Source organism: Centrocercus urophasianus, unplaced genomic scaffold (genome assembly GCF_019232065.1).
Source record: "Centrocercus urophasianus isolate 14NV4802_14NV808 unplaced genomic scaffold, USGS_Curo_1.0 seq_12, whole genome shotgun sequence".
NCBI classification, from domain to species: Eukaryota; Metazoa; Chordata; class Aves; order Galliformes; family Phasianidae; genus Centrocercus; species Centrocercus urophasianus.
The window spans coordinates 12,945,070-12,965,946 of NW_024884364.1; the positions used below are offsets into that span (position 1 = coordinate 12,945,070).

General features: G+C 35.6%; 1 protein-coding gene across 2 annotated transcripts in view; it reads left to right on the forward strand.

Moving 5' to 3' along the window:
- ZNF654 (zinc finger protein 654) overlaps nucleotides 1-20,877 on the forward strand; it is a 39,300-nt gene that overhangs the window by 18,194 nt on the left and 229 nt on the right. The window contains exons 3-8 of one of the 2 annotated variants that reach the window (XM_042809944.1): nucleotides 2,425-2,560; nucleotides 6,818-7,020; nucleotides 7,785-7,924; nucleotides 12,679-12,820; nucleotides 14,161-16,459; nucleotides 16,883-20,876. In XM_042809944.1, coding sequence (XP_042665878.1) covers nucleotides 6,904-7,020; nucleotides 7,785-7,924; nucleotides 12,679-12,820; nucleotides 14,161-16,459; nucleotides 16,883-16,890 — 2,706 coding nt within the window. In that variant the 5' untranslated portion in view covers nucleotides 2,425-2,560; nucleotides 6,818-6,903 and the 3' untranslated portion in view covers nucleotides 16,891-20,876. Of the gene's footprint in view, nucleotides 1-2,424; nucleotides 2,561-6,817; nucleotides 7,021-7,784; nucleotides 7,925-12,678; nucleotides 12,821-14,160; nucleotides 16,460-16,882; nucleotide 20,877 lie in introns of those variants that run through there. The other variant, XR_006167307.1, reaches the window with a different exon arrangement.

Consider the following 20,877-nt stretch of genomic DNA (forward strand, 5'->3'; position numbering starts at 1 on the left):
ATTAATTAAAAAGATATTTGAAGGAAAAGTCACTTATTCTTAATTTGTTATCATATTGCTATTTGAACCTTTCTGGACTAGGTAGAATGTCTTTCTTTTTAATGCCTGTCTTTTGTTTGAAGACACGTTCTATGCTTTTCTTGCATTGAAGGGAACTTGTTTGTGTCAAAGTACACCTTAATGTCATCCAGTGTTTCATGCCAGTCCGTGACATGAAACCTCAAGGTTCCCTCAGCAGTTTTAAGCAGCAAGTTTGAAATTGAAGCTGTATTTCAGTGAACTTCTCAGGTTAGAGTGTGTGGCACTGTATAAGATGGCTATATTCTCAACTATGGTGGGGCAATTTTTTTGTATGGCTACTTACAGCTGTTTAAGAGAAATGTTCCTGGATTTAAAATTTACTCCTCCCAATTCCCACTTCCCTTCTCCTCCCCCACCTTTTTTTTTTCCTGCCCAATAAGGTGTTTTTCTCTGGGCTCTGTATGGGCTTTGAGAGTTGACTTCAGTGCATGGGAAAGAAAGCATTTGTGCTAATCATGAGAAAATAAATTTAATGATGTGGATTGAAAGGGTGGAAGACAGGGTTGCTTCTTGTTAACACGGATCAGGAAATTGTAGTTTGAGAAATAACTATCCTCTTGTAATTTTTATGCTAATACTTCTTTTCATTGCTGCTACAAATTAATGCCAGCTCTACTTAGCTAAGTTATCAAAACAGCAGCAATTATAAATTATCCTTGATTAGAATTAGAGGAAGAATGGGGTCAAGAAGTGGCTTAGCAGCCCCATGAGTGGACAGGGCTTCTTGCATGAGAGTAATAATGCATTTTGGTAGTGCAGTCATAAGGGCTTTTCAGAAGCAGTCTATGATCAAGAAAGAATTTAGCAGTGTGATATATAGAAACTTATTTGTTGGACGTTTTCCTGATTTAATTTGAATTTTAAGCAATGAATGTATTTAAATAGATCTTTACTTGAAGAATTTTTGAATCTGTTGTATATAGGTTGCTCTGAAAGTAGTGCCTCCTATTTATTTCTGTGGAAACTGTAACAGCTGCAAAGAGCACAATAGCACTAGTTGACAGAGCAAATTCACAGCTACAGAATGCTATCTTCTAAATTTGGCACCATCCTTAGCTATGTGTTTTTGTCACGGATGAACAGGAGCCCGCATGCTGCACTTCTGTTTTAAATAAAAAAAATATCTGTGTGATCATCTGGAATGTGACTTGTCTTTCTCGTTGCTATCGCCACTGCTGAAATGCACCATCCATCACTTCACCGTGATGACATCCACTGTTCGCTCTCCATGAATGTTCAACAAGTGTCAATGGATGTCAGTGGGTGCCATTTTTTTCCTGCATGGAGGAATTCAGTGACACACCTTTGTTTCATCCACTGTGCAGTTTGTTGGACTGGTCCTTTGCTGCCATCTGTCGCACAGCAACAAAGTGTGAAGGAATATTGTTGGGAGGGTTCAACCTCCATTGCCATACCACCCATATCCATCACTGATGTTGTGGGCCAACGTAATAAAGAAGGAGACATTACTTTTGGAGCAGCCTTTGTATAATCAAACGAGTCGTGAAAGCCACTGTTTTGATTACTTAACCATTCTTATGCAGTCATACATATTCATCTGAATATTAAAAAAAAGCAGTGAGGAGCTGAAACTAAAAGGATTTACAGGAAAAAGAATGTGGAGAAGATAATTGTATAGTTTATAGAAGCTATTCTTCAGTTGCATAATTATAGTCATCTTAGCTCTTTGACAAAAAAAGATACCTTTTTGCTTTGATTTCAAAATTATATACTTTTTTCGTGTTATTGTTAATGAACAGTAGAATTCTAATTATGTTGACGCTTTTACCAGTAAGTAACAATAGGAGGAAATCTTGTTATATATGAAAATCAAGGATTGTTAAACCAGACCACGTTATTTTTGGCAAGCATGATTTTTTTTTTTTAACACAGAAATCTGGATAAAAATGGGTGCCTGAGGACTGATGTTTCATATATCTTAATTCAATTTTTCTCTTAAAGCCTTAGAGTTTATGCTCCGTCCCTGTGTCACAGGTGCAGTGTCAGTGTGTCTAAATCTGTGCAGACTAGCATCAGGTGAAGACTTTTCCCACAGCATGCTGATATCTCTTAATTCAACAAAAGCAGTTTTCATTTTTATACAAATGGGAGACTCTTGCTTAGTGACATCAGAAAATATTCTGGCTTCCACAGTCTTACAGAATGTAAGTTGTTGCTTTCGGTCTTTGTGTAGACCTCATCAATATAAGACTTTGTAGACTTTGTCCGAGGAAGTAATGGAGCGTGGTTGGGTTTTCTAGCTTTGTATCTTTTTAGGTGGCCTAACTGTATTTTTAGACAATGCTTTTCATTTTTACAACTGTGTTTTCTTTTTACTTGTAGGAATGTCAGAACCTTCTAAATAAATACAGAAATATAAACCTGGAATTAGTGACTCGAATAATTCGAGATGGTGGACCTTGGGAGGACCCGATATTACAAGCCATTCTTAAAGCAAAGCCTGTATCACAGGAGTTAGGTACTCAATTTACCACATATTTTCTAGCTCTAAGAAAAAATTGTTAAGTTATGCCTGTTTGGTATTAGGTTAGATGTTGCCTGCTGGTATTGCGCACAATTTTTTTTCGGTAGTAAAATCTATCAGTCTTTTTATTTTTTGAAAGGAAACTAAATTTCTGTGGTAATAGTTTCAGTCTAGTTTAATAGTGTAGAGATCAAATTCATCAGATACAGGAGACTAGTGAGCAGTCACTTATAAAATGTATTTACAAAGTCCAGGTGTGTTCTAACCTTGAAAGCGCGTTAAGACAAACTTGACTTCATTTAGGCTTCTGAAGCGTCATGATCAGGGGAGGTCCTGATGTGTAAGTTTGTTTCATGGTACCCTAACTCATTTAATTTTTCTTTGAAGTTGTAAATACTTGGAGGTTTTATTGGCTCTATTAGGAGTGGAACTTGTGACTGCATCTTGCAGCTGTTTTCTGTTTATGATAGCATATGCAACAGTGTTGGGTTTAGAAAAAAGAATTGTTGTATTTTTTTTTTTTTGTAGCCATAAAGGTAAAAATGGCTTATATTCTGTCTACAGTGAAAGTCTTTACTAGCCTCTTAGATAATGCTTTTGCTAACAGGAGGAGCTCTTGAAAGTTGTTTTCATTTGATAGCGATGGAAGATGCAGTTCTTCTCTTGTTACTGTGGTGCAATGAATGATTCAAATGAATTGCCTTGTTTATAAAAAACATGTATGTCCCATAGAGGTAAGAAGAGAACTGTAAAGTCAGGACAGTTTGATGAGCTGTTGTCTTAACTACAAAAAAATGGTTTGATGGCAAATTAATCTGATAAACTTGATTGTTGTTCTGTCTCTTGTAAAATAAGCACTTATTTTATTCTGTGTCTCATGACTGATTAGAAGCTTTGGTGGTTAAAATCTGAAGGTAGGTGTCAAATGGAAGAAAAGTTTGTAATCCTAAAAGATTAACATACATGCATAGAACATCTCAGGGAAGAATGAAAGCATGTAAGACTGGATAGCAATTTGAAATATTTTGTTCAATATTCAAATATTCTAGCAAAGAATTATTTTAATCCTTTTTCTTACTGATTTCCTTGATCAGTATGGCACCTATGTATGATGAGTAACAGTTCAAGGATTTTTCTTTAGCTTTGCCTGGCAGAATAAGAATGAGACTGCCTATCATCATTAGATGATCATTTTATTTCCTTTTGTTGCAGGCTACATCTCCTTACCCTATGCTGAGGTATTCTTTCTCCTTGTATTTTCTGATATCTTCTTCTCATCTGTTATCACAAACACTTTATTTTAGATATTATCTTTTAAAAGCTTTTTTTTTTTTTTAATCTCACTTTCTCTAAAATCTGATTCTCGTGAATGCTTACACAAAGCAAGTACTCTTTGCTGCTTTGTAGGCTGGCAATGTTTGATGTATATTTTCATATTTGGCCATATAATTCCCTCGGGGATCACTGTTTTAAATGAAGAATGCTGCCAGGAGATGAAAAGGCTGAATCATCAACCATCACTTGTGAAAGTCAGATGGACGAATAAACACGTACTGTGTAAACTACATAATCTTGTCCTGGCCTCGTTAGTTGCACACACAAGGTTAGGTCGAGACAAACCTTTCTGTGCCTGCCCGTACAAGCACTGTAGTGTACTTGGAGGTGTTGAAGGTGTTGTACTACATACTGAAATGGCTGCAGAGGAAAGCAATCTTTTGCTTTAAATAAAAATAGCAGGGTTTGATTTGAGTTGTAATTTTCTTGAACCTTGGGAGCAATAAACTTCTGATGGATGAGAGAATAAGAGAACCTAATGTGAACTTCTGAAAGAGAATACTGTAGACAGAGGAATGTTCAGATGAAAGCAGTTAATTATTTTCTAAGCTGACGGCTGGCATCTGTTGCTCTAAAGCAAAGTGCTGCACATGCTGCCTGGACAAGAATAGATGATATTGTCTTCAAGCTGTTTTTAATGTACTGCAGGCATGCCTAAATGCTAATATAGTTAACAGTTGTTTTCTGCTTTGGAGAGTTAGAGGCATTGTAAATGTCCTCTTGGAGAAGGAGGGCATTCCGTAACAGGGAGGGAGCAGAGCCCTGTCAGTTGTTTAGTGGAGCTCAGTCTGTTTAAAAGCAGTGTTAGTGTACAGGAGACCTTATTCACTGGGAATTCATGTCAGAAGTGGAATTCTCACAAAGTGGAGGAGCATACTGAGCTAAGGATTTATCTCACAGAAAGCGAGAGTGATATAATAAGCAGTGTTGTAGTCTGCTGTCTTTACTTATTTGAAGGAAAAGGATGTTATAGCCAGTTATGCGTACAACATTTTCTTAAAATTACCAAATAATATGACCTAAACATTTCTGGATTAAGATATTTTGATGTGAATATTCAATAATCTGTGGGATAATGTTTGTATATGAAACTGATAATTGGATTTGTTATCTGAAGTATATGAAGTCCAAAAAAGAGATGCCTTTACATGGCCTTAAGGATTATTCTGTTCCCTGTAGAACAGGGATGATCACTGTTCCCTGCAGTTATATAACCACTGTTAGACAGTGGCTTTTCTTTCCACCTTCATCTTTATAATGTTTGTACCCCAAAGTGCTAATGGGTAGTGGGAATAAGGTCTATTATGGTAGAGCTTAGAGAATATCTATTAAGAAATCTGATCTAAAACCTTGCATCATGTCGGATTGCGTACCTTAAATGCTCACTTGCATGTAGTGGCATTAACTTTCATAAAATGCAAATGGCAGAGAAATCCTGCTTCTGAGCATAAAAGCGTGTTTTTCAAACCAAGGATCCTTTAAAAAATAATTCGGTGTAAATTAAAGCTCGTTGCACAGGTAATATTTTATTTTGGGAAAGATCTTCTCTTGGCTGTTTAGATAGTGGTTTTCAGTAATCATTTATAGATTTTTTTTAAAATCTCTTGTCCCTTTGTCCATTTAGTTTGCTTATAACTTTCCTCATGCAGGTTCTTTTTAAGGTATAAACTTCCCATGTGTACTTTTAGCCTTAAGTTACTTTTTTTTATATATAGTTACGAAATACTGTGGTAGTACAGGCTATGCACTAAAAATTGACTTTTCTGACTCTTTCTCTTTGATAAGTGGGCTGCTGAGAATGCAAGATTAGGCCATAATTTCCAAGATATTAAGAATAGCACACAGTTGACATCTCAGAGTACCTTTGCTTGGGAAGATGCAAACAATTCTCAGAATAAAAACATTATAACTTCTGTATGCTTGAGTGGCATTTTAACTTTTAATGCTAGAATCTGTACGATCTTTTAAAATAGGAAACTAAAAGCTATTGTCTTATTAGACAATAAGGAAGAACGTTTTCTCTCAGAGAGTGGTCAGGCACTGGAATGGCTGCACAGAGAGGTGGTGGAGTCGCCGTCCCTGGCAGTGTTCAAGAGGCGTCTGGATGATGTGCTGCATGATGTGGTTTAGTGCTTGTGGTGGCAATGGTGATGAGGAAATGGTTGGACTGGATGATCTTGTAGGTCGTTTCCAACCTTGTGATTCTATGATTATATTTCTTTATTTTCCAGTTTAATTAAATGTTTGTTTCAGTGGACTCTGTCGATATTCTAGCTTCAGTGTAAGCTTGTAAGTATGAAGAAGCAATTTCTAGAGATCAAGGCTGTTTAAAAGTATCAGCATTTAGGTGTTAATTAAATCATAATACATATATTTCAAATTTAATTTTTTTAAAAAGCAGGATATTTAGAGAAAGGAAGGGTTTATATTCTACTTCTCTAAGCGAAACGAAAGGTTTAAAGCGTGTGAATTGTAGGTAATTTTTTCCATGCTCTAAGCTCCTACATTTTAATGGATAATGAGTATCCCAAGTTGTCTTAAATATTTATAGTTAATGTTGAAAGTGGTGTAGATCCCATATTTCAGACAACAAGCCAATTCCAGTGCTGAAAATCTTGAAAATGTTTGTATCTGCTGCTGAATTGTATGTGTTCTACTAATCGGTGTTAGCAATTTGAGATGATCTGTTATAGTCAAAACAAAAACAATTGTAATAAAAATAATGATTTCTGCTTCCAAGTAAAAGGATAGATTCTTTATGATGGCATTTACTTAAATATTTGATATCTTCTTTAACAGAGTTTTTTCTTTATATTATTTATTGACATTGCACTGTTCAAAAGAGAAATGAATTTAAGTATATTTGGTGTTTGGACTTTATGTTCTAATTACCTTTAATCTTTCTTTTCTGTACAGTTAACAAATATTTAAGCTCTGAAAATCCACTGTTCTTTGAACTGCGTGCCAGATACCTTATTGCCTGTGAACGCATCCCTGAGGCAATGGCTCTTATCAAATCTTGCATAAATCATCCAGATATCAGTAAAGATCTGTATTTCCATCAAGCTCTTTTCACCTGTCTTTATATGTCACCATTAGAAGATCAGCTATTCCAGGAGGTATTGTTTGTCAGTATTTTTTTTTAATGAAGTGATAGTTGTTATGCACGGTGTCAGAAGGAGCACATGGTACTCTTTATTTTTGTAGAAAGAAATGTCATAAAATCAGCAATTGCACTGGTGTTGCTTAACTTAGAGCTGGTTTAAGCTTCCAGAAGATAAATATAAGTGCCTAGAAATCCTGTTGACCTAAATACTTTTTTTTAGTCAAGTTTACTTATGTATATTCCCTGTTTATCTTAAGTCACTAACATTATTTAACTTTAGTGTGTTAACTGTTATTTTATGGTTGACTATTATTCCATCAAAACCACTTCAGCACACTTGGTATCGATCTGATGTTTTGTGCGCTGTACAGCTTTGTTAGCCTTAAAGTTTCTTTTATGTTGCCCACTATGTAAAACGACACCCTCCAGTTAAATGTGATTGTACTCATATCACTGAGAGCATTTTCTAGAAAACAATGTTTATCTTAACTTTTTTTTTTTTTTAAGGGAAAAAAGCCAACCTACCGTCATGCAAAAAAAGCTTTTCTGTAGTTTTTAATTTCTCTGATCAATTCTGACTTGCGTTACTGTAAGAAATGTGAAACAGCTCTAAATTTCTCCAAAGTCTCTATTCACAAACTTAAAGAAAAGCTATTAAAAAAAATAATAATAATAGTTACTGCAGCGTTTAGTGGCTTCTTTAATATAGCAAGGTCTGATAGGTTTTTGTTTTGCGTTAGCAAATTTATCTAAATTGATTTTATTTTAATTATATAGCACTTGTTGAGGACTGATTGCAAGAGTGGAATTGAGATCATCTGCAACACCGAAAAAGAAGGGAAGACTACCTTAGCCTTACAACTATGTGAATCGTTCCTAGTCCCACAGCTCCAAAATGGGGACATGTATTGTATATGGTAAATACTTTATTTCTGGTGAAGCAGCTCAGCAGATAAGTGCTTATTGCTGAAATGAAATTCGTTTGACTTTGATGTATGGCTCAAGTTTAAAATACCAGATAAAAACATTCTAACTTGGCCTGTGGATATTTCTTGTACTTCTGTTATTCCAGTTACCTTATCCATTGAGTCCTGTACAATGGTATTCTACCTAGTATGTTAACACTTAACTGCTTCAAAAGAACAGAAAGATGAGCCTTCAGATTCTTTTGGCTGCAAATACATAAATGCAGTGTTTATTATTGGCAAAGTGCAATAGTATTCAGTCTAATGGCAATGCAGATATTTTCCTGTCCAGCTAGTTAGATGCCAGTTAATGCTTACAATAACCAAATAGTAGTATGTCACAGTTGTATCTAAAAAGAGAATATATTATTCTGAAAATGTTCTATGGATTATGTAAACTTTTACCTCAAAAACAAAGCCATAATATAATATAATTCCCTAAAAAAAGGCTTAAGTAAGATTCACTACTACAGCTTGATAGTTGAATCCTTTTGTTGCTACTAAGAGTTTTCTAAAGAAGGGTCAAAACAAATGTTATCATTCCCAGAACTGGAAGATGTCTAGGGCAGGTAATCCCTATGCTTAGTTTGAACAATTTCTTTACCTGAAGTAATGTCTGTGTGACTTAATAAAGTGTGCTTAATTTTTCTGATTATGTACTTGGAACAAAAAGGCTTAATCTGCAGATTTCAATCAAAGAAGGTGATTAATTTGCATACAAATTTTAATATGGAGTCTAGAATTTAGAAAGAATTTCCATGTTTCAAAGGTAGGGGAACTGAGAAGTAAAATATGTCTTTTTCTAGCGGAAGTAATGAAGATCAGACATGATTGAACAAATGTCTCTTCATCAATTTTACTTTAGCTACTGGATAAGTAGTTGATAACATTGAATCAAAACCTTCAAAAATCTGTTGGTACAAATTCATAATATACTGGCAATACCTAGTTATTCTGGCATTTTTTGTCCTGTTCAGTAAAAGCTGGCAGTGACTAGCCCTATAGGACAGGTGAATTTAAATAAAAATAAGCATGTGGCTTGTCTGAACCCAGCGCTGAAATCTCAAATGTAATTCAGTATTGCTGATTGCTGCCCAAATGCTACATCTTCTGAATTCTTTCTTATTAGGAAATTTTTGAACATAACTTATCAGTTACATGGTTAATGCTTTCAGTTTCAGGAATTCACTCTTTTAAGAAATGCACAGTAAATATTGACATTAAACTTGATTTTTATGCCTTCTGCTGTCAGAACAAACACGTTAGCCTTGCTCCTACCTAGCTGATTTTCAGATTTTACAGCATCAGTTTTAGAAATTCAAAACAAAATGTTGGTCCTTACTTTGGGTAAAGTAGATATCAATAATGAAATTCCTAACAAGAATAAGCTACAGTACTGTTAAAAATGTTTACCAAGAAATCAATCCTAGCTTCTTCTAGTGTTTTAATCTTCTGTTCAGAATATAAAACATAGTGATCTTACAGCGAGTTTAGAGCAGTTGTATCTATTCAGGCAGAATAACTGTTTGGTTCTTTACAGATGTTGAGTCATAATGATTGCATACCAAATAAGAGAAATCTGCGTAGTGCTTAATGGATGATGTAAACTGGGACAAAGCTTGTGAAGCAGTTAAGCATGACTGAACTGTCGTTCAAGTTTTGGAAAAAGTTGGAATCAGGTTATCCTGCATTGTGTGTTTTCCCCAGAGAAAGATATTCATGTCTTCAAGCACAGTGCAAGTCATTTTACCTCGTTTGGAATTGAAGGCCTTGCAGATCTAACAGCAATCACTGCTGGCAAAGATAAGATACCAAAATAGATTAGAAAGCTGAAAATAGCAGGTATAAGCTGTTGCTTCTTGTGAAGTACTTTGAGCTGAAACCATTAGCTCTTGTATTATCTCAGACAAAGATAGACTTTAAACAGCTCTGTATACTGTTGTTTATATTGAGATTATCTGAATTATCATTGTTTTCCTGAGGTGAAAGCCTACATGTAAGCTGCTCAGGAAAAAAAACCAAACAAAACTGGGTAGGTCTTGCTTAGAATTATTTGTATACATGTATATGATTTGTCGATCAGAGATCAGTCTGTAATGACATGATTGGCTTTCTTGTATCAAAAAATGATCTGTCTTCAGGAAGACAGAATTTTGTTTGGATAGGAATAGCAAAATGGCCTGTATTCGCTGCCAAGCAGTCTTTAAATGTTGTTCTGGCTGTTCACAAATAATTCATGTTCATTAAGTCAAGAAACTCTTTTCCACATATTCATTAAGTCTTTGGCCCTTAAGCAGTTTTAGTGATTTGGGTAACTGTTCAGCATGTACATTTTGGTAAAATATGCAATCTATACTCAAGGAAAGACAGACTTTCCACTTATCAACAGTAGAAAATGTTTTAGATTAGCTGAAGTAGGGCAGGCTCAACCTTCCTCTTACATCACTATGGGAGCACTCAGTGCTTTTGTTACAACATGGTGAATTGACTGCCTGGAATGCCCAGTTGCTATCTTAACTTAAAACAATTGAAGTTGCCGTAGGCACATCAATAACAGTTTAGGCATGGGCAATAGAACAAACTAGCTTATCTTACCTAGAAGTTTTGAGAATGTCATCAAGTGCTTATGCTATATTATGTATGTAGTACACAAGCAAATTAAAAGAAAATCCTATCCTTGCCTACTTCGTAACGTTGTTTGTGTTGTGGTCAGTGCCAAAGAAATATCCTCACTGCTGTTGACTTCGGTGTTAATTAAACTTGATATGGAAAGTATGTAATTAGTTGAAATGGAGTCCAATCAGAAGTTCAGAACTGCTTCAATCCACAACCATGATGAAAGTCAGAAATGTGCCTGAGGAGAAGCCTTCATGTCTACACAGGAATAAATCTAAAATATTCCTTATCACAATCTAGCCAAACAATGGTAAAACTGATATAATGACTTGTTCTTAACCTATGGAGCTGTTCCTTCTTTCAGTTTTCTCTGTTTGTTTTTCAGTTCTTTTCTTGTGTCAGGCCTTCACGCTTGTCTGTACCAATCATTTGCCACTTAAACCACTAGTCTATCTGAAAACCAATTCTGACTTTTCCCTGGGTTTAATGTTGAAATGGCTTACTGTGAAGTGGTATGAAGCAGAGAAAAGTCAAGAGCAGTAACTGCTATTCTGTTCAACATTAATAAACAGAGTTTAATTACTGTCAGCATCCTTAGCAAAAAAAATTCTTTCTTTCTGGTACTTATGGTTGAGACTTACCTGATTTTTTTTTTTTTTTTTTTTTTTTTTTTTAATGAATGGCTTGATCCACAAATACACACTATTTTTAAACTTCTGTGTAAAGTTTGGAAAAAGACTTAAGAGCTTAAATTTCCAGCCGGGTAAAGGCAAAGGTGAACAGCCTGTATCTTTAGAAAACCTCTAAGACTAATTTTGTTGTAGAGCTGTTTGTAGTACTCACTTTTCACTGTTTTCCCCTGTGTAAGCCTTATCTTTTTGACCTCAGTCTTTCTGTTTTCTGATGAAAGAAAGTAATCAAGATCTCATATCTAGCTCAATTAACACTTAACATGTCAAACAGAGTTATAGAGCTGTTCTAAATTTAAAAACAAAGTTAGTGTTCTGACATAGTCAGTTCTGTCATGTCACTTCTCTTCAGGCAGATGTTGACCTCTCTAAGATTAAGTTTATCGTAAAATGTGTCTGATTTATATCTGGCATACATTATGGACTCTTGAATATCAGCCAAGGATTTTGTCAGTGACTGTTTGCATCTCTTGAGGTAGGAGGCTGATAGAAGAAAGAAGTTATCTTCCTTCAGAAGATGAAAGACAGTTGCTCACCTTTTTTCATCACAATGTTACGATGGGAATTTCTGTGTAGTCTTATCTGCATCAGGTCCTGTGTAAAATCTTTGAGGTGCCAAATTTTCGTATGACTAAGAGTTAGATTTGATTGTAGAAGTCTCTGAATTAAAGAACATAGAATTTATTACAGGATGTAGAGTTCTGTTTTGTATACTGAACACATTACCTGTGTAAGAGCTCTGCAGGGGTCTAGCATTGTGTTCTTACATTTCCTTGTATCAGTTAGAAATATTGTTTGACTTGAATGATAGAGATGTGTGAATAGTGATGGAGGCTGATGTTTCTCTGTAGCTGCTATCGGTTAGGAAGATTGATGATGACAGCAGACAAGAAAAGAAAACTTATTGTAAATAACTGAAGAGAGCATTTCTTGTCAACAGTCTATGTTACTGACTGCATTTTGACAATAGTCTTGTTTTCCACATTTTGCATTCCACTTGTTTTCCTGAAGGACTCCTGATTGTTACAGTGAACGTAATTTAATCTGAAAACACAGACTATGCAGCTTGATGTTTGCTGCTTGTGGTGTTAAGAGCTAGGTACTGTAGCATATGATTATACCGTGCAGTTCTCTGATACTATACTGAATATATTAATATTTTGTTGCATGACTTAATTGACTGAGTGATAGGAGATACCCTGAATGCTTTAACAAAGTAATTAAGTTCCGTTTTCCGTTGTGCACTTTGTATATAATTGTGTTAATTAGATTTGCTTTAAGTCCTCAAATACAAATTTGATTGCAGTGTATGCGGCTTGTTGCTCTTTGTAACCTGTCATGCTTAGTGATAGGCTTCTTTAATACTCAACATAATCAAAGTATTGTGTTCTGTGCTTATAGGGACCTGATCTTCATTTGGAGTAAACTGCAGCTTAAATCTAACCCCTCAAAACAAGTATTTGTTGACCAGTGCTACCAACTTTTAAGGATTGCTACAAATGTCAGAGTAATTTTCCCTTTCATGAAAGTCATTAAGGATGAAGTAAGTTCAGTTTTTTGTTTACATCTTTACTCTTTCCCTCCCTACTTTGTGTTACAAGTAAACAGAAGTAATATAGATGTTTCTGTAGAACGGGAAGAACGGGCAGGGAAGGGCATAGAATTAAAAGCTCTGTCAGGTTCTCAAATGTGTCCACATCAATTTTGTCTTTGATCTATTGAGTTTTCATGACTTCTTTCTGACTCAATTGTGTCAAGTAAGTTTTTCTTCCTTTTTGACTGCAGAAAATTTGAGGAATGGCGTTCTATATAAACATTTGGGGAAACTGCTTATAAATACATGGAATAAATGTGAAAGATGGGTGGCGGCTGTTTTTTTCCCCCACTCTTTTTGTGTTTTTTTTTTTTTTTCTTTTAGCCAGGAAATAGGACTTCTATGTCATTGTATCTGCCTTTCACTCTTGTTAAGTTCTGAATCCTTCCACAATTTCTCACCAAATGTGAAGTAATGCTTAAAATAGCAAAAATGAAGGAAGAGCTAAACTAAGATGAGAGAAAACATAGTTTTGCTTCAGAAAGATATGCTGTATTTCTTGCTTCACATGTTTTCTGCTCTTCATAAAGAACACCTGCAAAAAAAAAAAAAAAGAGAAAATGTAATGTGCAACCCTTTGTGCACAGGAGTGCCAGCTGATTCTAAACACGTTGCTTTTTAACATTCACTTGATTGAACAGAGCTTCTCTATTCTGTTCCTTAAACATTTGCATAAATGAATTATAAATTATTTTGTCAGGGTTAATGCTCTGCAATTCTGAATGCAATGATTTGCTGTTGTTCAAGATTTTAATCATAGTATGTGTTCTAAAATACTTCTGGTGACATGAATACCTTGACGTAGTAGTTTTAGGATGTTGCTTTTTTTTTTTTAACAGCCAAGATATAAAAAAATATATTTTAACACACATGTATATTTGGGTGGATAGTAAGCTTTACTGAAACTCTTCTTACTAGTACACCATATGTTAGGTAGTATGTTTCTGACCATCCCTCGCAATTGTAAGCTTGAGGGGGACCCCCAGCCTTAAGTGCAGAAAGGGAATTCTGCACATTGGAAAGATATCTTGTCAATTCTGAAAATTCAGGCCTGTAAAATGCTCGAGTATGGGCTGTTACAGCTTTCTTAATGGCCACTGTTGAAAATCGAAGGCAGTATTTTACAGCTTACACTCTGCTGTTGATATTGGGGCACTGTTTATTCTAGTTCTCCCCCGCACTCATAGAGCCATAGGTCAGACTTCTTTAGATTTGACTTTCAATCTGTAGACTTCAGTAAGCCCACAAGGAAAATTACGGTGCTATATATAATTGTTTCCTTTCTGCAGGTCGGTGAGGATGGTCTTCAGATATGTGTTGAGATATGTGGATGTGCCCTACAGCTGGACCTCCGTGAAGATCCCACTATGAAAAGTCTTATTTACAAAGCAATTGCTCACTTTCTGCCGAATGACTTGGAGATCCTCAGAATTTGTGCGCTTTCCATCTTTTTTCTTGAGCGCACTTTGGAATCTTACTACACTGTTGAACATTTATATAAATGTGCAGATGAAGAATATAATGAATGCACTAGTTCTGTTCAAAACCGTGTACGTTTTGAATTGCTTCCTATTTTGAAAAAAGGTTTGTTTTTTGATCCTGAGTTTTGGAATTTCTTGATGATCAAGCAGAACTGTTTAGCATTACTGGAGGATAAAGCTTTTGCTGGCTTAAGTGAAACTACACTGGAAAACTCTACTGCAAATGTAGAGAAGATAACAGAGTATAGGGCTATGAGTGAGGAACGTGTCTGTTCAACAGATGTAAACAATGGGGAGCTTGACCCTGAAGACCTCTCTGAAGCCCAGTCCAAAAGTAATGCCAAAAAGAACCATGAAGCTCTTGAAGCATCTAAAATGTTAGATAATACTGTACCAAGGCACCGCTGTGTGATATGCAACAAGGAATTCTTTGGTGATCACATTGTGAAACATGCACAAGCTCACCAGAAAAAGGGCAGTTTTTCCTGTGTACTTTGCAACAGAAAATTCAGGCAAAAAGGACTTATGCTAAAGCACTTAAGGAATCATGTCAGAAAGATAGAAAGGCAACATCTTGCTGCAGTTCTTGAGGCCAGTAAGCAGGCTCCGGTTTGTAATGAACTAGAACGTTTTGATGTTTGTCCCTCTCTTGAAAATGGGACTTCTGTTGGTTCTAAAGAGGATGAACGAGAGACTGCAGTAGTTCCAAGTGCAGACATAGGACAGGAGAAGGCTGAACAGGTATTCAATGCAGTGGAAAACCATCTAAGTGACCAGGATGATGTTACTGAAAATAGTAGTTGTGACAGCTGCTTTAATAATGCTCCTGATGCTTTAAGTACAGAAAGCTTGCCTGAAGATGATGAGAACTCCAGTAAAGAGTCACCTATTTTGCGTAAAGTGAATGGAGCTTTCTCTCCTCAAAAATATTATGATGCTATGGATCAAGAAGGAAGCTTGAAGTGCCCTGCTAATGGTTGTGCTAGAGTGTTTAAAAAGATCCGATTTCTCAATAAACATGCAAGAAAAGCTCATCCAACTGATTTGAAGGTTCAGCAACATATAATGAAATGGAATAAAGGAAAATGTCGGTTCTGTCAGAGAAAATTTGCTGATTCCCAACATTTTATAGACCACCTGAAGAGACATGTGTATCCAAACGTTTACTTTTGTTTACACTTCAATTGTAATCAGAGATTTAAGCTGTCGACTGAGCTAGCAGAGCATACAAAAAGTCATAATGTTTTTAAAGCTCAGTGCAATTTTGCAGAGTGCTGTGAGCTATTTGAGGAGCTCCCTTTGCTGTATGAACATGAGGCTCAGCATTACTTAAGTAAAACATCAGAATGTTCAGAAGATGCCAGTGAAAAGGATTCTTCAGATGACCCTTCAGAACTTGGTAGTTGCCACGATGACGATGAATCTGTTAATGAAAATGAAACTGTAGATCTACCAATTCCAACTTGGAAGTCAAGGAAGGATTCTACAGAACCAAAGACATATATTCAAAGTATTGAGAAGAAAGCAAATAATGTAATGCAGAATGGAAATGAAAGTTCATCTGAGGGCACTGCAACGGTTTTGATAGACCAAAAGACACCTGTATTACAGCCAAATTCTGAAAACTGTAGTGTTAGTGACCAACTAGTCAATGGGCACAGTGACCCAAATCAAACACCATCAAAGTCGTCAGAAACACCTTTGGACAGAGTGGTAGATGAAACAAGGACAGAGAATGGGTCGGTGTTATCAGTTCTACAGAATTCCCACGATATGCCACAGAATAATGCTGCTGCCTCGCAACTACCTTCTAAACCAAATCAGACAACAGAAAACACTTCATATGGTGTCATCTTAACAAAACCGTATGTTAGACCCTTGCCTCCAAGTTATCTTGATGAACGATACATTAGCATGCCAAAACGTAGAAAAATGTTGACTGATAAAGTAGATGCTCATTCAGAACAAGATAAATGTTGTAGTAAAACAACAGAAAGATTTAGATGTGGCAACTGCTTGACCATCTACTGTAATTCAGAAGCACTTGAGGCTCATCTTGCACAAAAGAAATGTCAGACGCTCTTTGGATTCGACTCAGATGATGAAAGTAAGTCTTACAGTTCTTCTGGGTCTGTTTGTGTGGAGGCAAATACCAAACAGATAGTGGTTCTTGTAAACAGGCTGTCTGATGGACCAGGAATGACACATACCACTTGTAAGCAATTGTAGTATGACAGAATTTAAAGAGAGGAGGGTCACTCACATCAACAGTGACCTGAACTTTGAAACATAATATTGCATAAATAGGAAGTTCAAATTACAAGTGTTGTCTGCAATAAAAAGAGGTGATGAAAATTGGTAGGCATCTTTTATGGAAAAGATTTATTATAAAACAGAGAAGAGAATTTCAGTCTGTCTTTTTTGCAGGTTTGAAGCCACACGTGTAGGAAAATGTGAGCAATGTTCCAAATGGAGCAATTATTTACACTGATAACGAAATGAGGATTAACCTATCTATTCTGTTTTGCAGGTGCCTGAGATTCAGCGTTGTGGGAAAATGTATCAAATGAGCAGTGGTGTAAGAAAACACTACATGAAGAAGCAGGAGTTTGTTTCCCAGTTGGCCTTAAATCATAAAGCATTCTCAAATTACTAGAGAAAACATGACCTTGATAAAGACAAAGCACATTTTCTAGGCAGAACTCACAGAGGAATTATGGGCGCTCTGCAGCTTTTGAATCCAGAAAGGTTACTACAAAATCCCCAAAGTACCAGTTATCCAAAAAGCCACATCCATTCCAAATACGTGATTGAAGCTTAGCAGCACGGTCTTTCTAGCACAAAGGTCTAAGGAAAACATTGCATACAGCTGGACAGGCAAAGAAAGCAGAGGCATTAATTGCCTTATAGAAATAAAAACAGCTGGTTCTGTAAGCTGCTTTAGTTATGAAATATGGTTAGAAGCTCTTCATCCACTCAGCTTTGAAGTCGTTCCAGAATGTGTCACTTTATGATGAAGTGTATAAGAAGTGTACAGAGGAACTAAATGTTCTTTTTTCAGAGTTTGAGTATGTGATTCCATTATCTGCTAAAAGGTGTGGAGCTTATTTAATAAACTAGTACTTGGAATCCAAAAAGAGTAATGCAGAAAGAAATTAAGATGGATGGAAAGCTCTAACAGCAAAAAGAAAACTCAACTCTTGAAGTACAGAGCGCACAAGCAAAAAGTGTATTGGTGTGATATTAAGTTTTGCAAAGCGGAAATCAAATGCATGCAGGAGAAGGGCCTTTACAAGTCTGTGGTTAAAATACGTGTAGGTTGTCCCATAAAACATCTGTTTTACATACAGGAAGGCCAATACAAACAGTAAATGCACATGTTTGAATATTAACAGAAGCAGAATGAAACAAATGCAGAGTGTGCAGAGGGGTAGACGTGCACTGCAGAGGAGAGTGTAATTGATTTTATGCAAATACAGGGATCTTTCAGTTGTTGATACGACTGAAGAGAACTTGAAAAGTTTTCCTGTTTTTTTTTTTTTTTAATGTTATTTCTTTATTTTTTTAAAAAAGAAATAATGACATGCAACCAAGGGTTGTGTGTCAAGTTAGGAAAAAGAGCAGGAAGAGCTTATTTCACACATGTGGTATTACCTAATGGTGGTAAGTCACAACTCAATATTGTAATAAATTACTTGCTGTCTAAAGAAAGGGAGAAAATGTGCATCAACTCAGCCTCAAGATACAGTACAAACGTATCTAGCAACATCTCTTGAGGAGATAGTCTTTCCCAGAAGTTAGTGAAGGAACTAAGTTAATGTTAAGCACTTTATCCAGCAACTGACTGTTCATAAAAACAATCACAAAGTTTGTGATGGTGAGAATTTTGAGTCTTTCACCTGTCTGGATCCCAAAGAAAGATGGGATGTTTGGAAGCATAAGATAGACTGGATGATCTTTATGTTCCATTCCAAATCAGTTTATTGAAACCAAAAAGATGCTGTTACAGTTTTTGATCTCCAGAGGTGTGGCAAACATGCACATTGTCTAATTAATATGTTAATTTATCCTCTAGTAACTGTTTTACAATATCTTGCCACAAAAGTTATCTTTGAAGTCATATTGTGTGTTGTTAGCTGGAAGTATTTGTGTGATTATACTCACAGAAGGTCCATTGATGAAAAATGGTGTGTATGAATGAAATCAGTACAGAAATGTAGGACAGCAAAGGCCAACTGTTCCTGCTCAGCCAGTTTGCTTCCTGAATAGCTCATCACAACATCTGTATCACTTAGTAAGATGATCGGCTTGCTTAAATTGAGATGCATACAAATTAATGAGTAAAAAAAAAAAGAGGTAAATGAAAGATTTGTTCATTGTAGTAATGGCTCACACTTGCAATCTTAAGGGTTTCACTGTAAAATAAGCTGTTAAATAGTTCTGGAACTTAATAGTTCAGTAATGCCTCTGCTAATAATCCTCTGTGAAGTTGCAGATATTTGCATTAATTCTGCTTCCTTTTTCCTTCCTGAAAGGTAAAAAGAACACAATCAGTTTTTGGGTTGTTTTTTTTTTTTGTAATTCTACTGGTTTGGTTTTTTTTTTTTTTTTTTTTTTTTTTGCCTTTCCTTTATTTGTATTGACATGAAAGGGTATAAAATTATGATCACAGCTGTGTACATTACATTGATATCAATGGCTGGCCCACTTTGAGAGATCTTTATGACATTTGAGGCACCAAAGAATTTTTTTTGCATTTGCAGAAAAGTGGTTTAAATGTGTCATTCATATGTATTGCATACACACAGTCTATATGAATATTTACATATATAAATACATTTAAAAACTTCAAGCACGAGGGACTGTTATCAGCAAAATGCACTTTCACATTTTTAATTTTTTGCTTCAAGCTACCAACTATGAGTAATTTTTAAGGACCCAGTTAGCATCTTGAATGTTCCCAGACTCCCCTTTCTTTGCTTAACATCTTGTTAAATTTGCTGAAGTGTATTTGGGGGGGGGAAAAAAAGATGATTTTAAACTATTTGCAGTTTTTAAAATCTGGGAACTCAATCAGTAGATGTGACAAATGTTTGTGTAAAGTCCTTGAAGTGTACTTTTAATCTTTGGTGCTTTTTACATTTTCCTGGAGCTCCGTGTGTTTGCATATGCTTTAAAAACATGACTGAAACTTGTATTTTTTTCTTTTGGTTTAAAGTGTGTAGATAAATGCATCTATGTACGTGCATAAACTGTGACCATAATTTTTTGTACCTGTATTAAACTTATTTTTGTTCAAAGATGCTTTTCTTGGACACCACCATTTGTTTATACCACGTGTTAAGAATATTCACATGGGAGAACTGGAAGACTGAATTCTTACATAGGTGAGCATTAGCTATCACCTAATGCCCATCAGAAATATCTTAAATTGACTTAAAGTGGCAAGTGGGTGGTAAATTTTTTGTTCTTAAGTAATGATTTTACTTCAGAAGACACTGTATTTGCTTCAGACTGTTCTCTAATACCTGTTGGTATTCCCAGATAGTTGCAGTATTCAGTTATGAGCAAAAAGGTCTTCTAATGTGTGTGGGATTCTACATGCTTCTTTAGGATTCTTTAGTATGTTGAGTATTATCCTATACTAAGCCTGCAACTTTTAGGACTGAAAAAGGTTCTGAGTCTAGAATTGAAAGGTTTGGTCCCAGACATTAAACGTGTAATGGGAAATAATTCATCAGGATGTATTGCTTTGAGTCAGTAAATGCAGGAGTACATGTGTAATGTCAGCATGGACACTTACGAAAATTGCCTCAAGTTACACATGAACGTAGGAGCGTTACTGGATCAAAGTTTGTGCATTTTATTGCTGATAACCAGGTTTTAGTAATGTGGCTTCAATTTGGAGTTGAACTTTCACTGTAAGAAATACAATAACCTGATGGCAGTTCACTGTAAAGGTCATGTAAGCTCTAATTCTCAGAGAGTTGCCACTTAGTGGGCACCTTTCACAAAAGATATAATTATCGAAAGTGGTCGTATCTGTGGGGGAAAGGTCACTGGTACTTTGGTTATTTAGCCATATTCATTGAAACTATATAAATTGTATAGTTTGGATAATTTATAATATTAAACTCTGTGATTTTTTAATATCACACTGAAGGTTCAGCTGTACTCATTTCTTTTATTGTTTAACACCGGTGGTATGGACAGAAGACTCAAAGGGGGCGGTAGTGTTACTATTTTCTTAATTTATTTGGTACTGTATAACACCTTTCTGATTAAATGCAGCGTATGCATTTGGGGACTCTCTTAATTTGTAAAAGCTGTTACAGGTTCAGCAAGAAAGGAAATTTGTGCTTCCTTGTTGAATGTTAAATTATTTTACTTTGCATTTTATATGAGAGTACAAATTAAAAACTGAGCCATCAAACTGCAATAAATCAACAGTAGTGTTTCATTTTAAGAACTTTTTTGTACTGTACATAGATTTGTTCAATAAAACGTTGTCTTTGTTGTTGATAG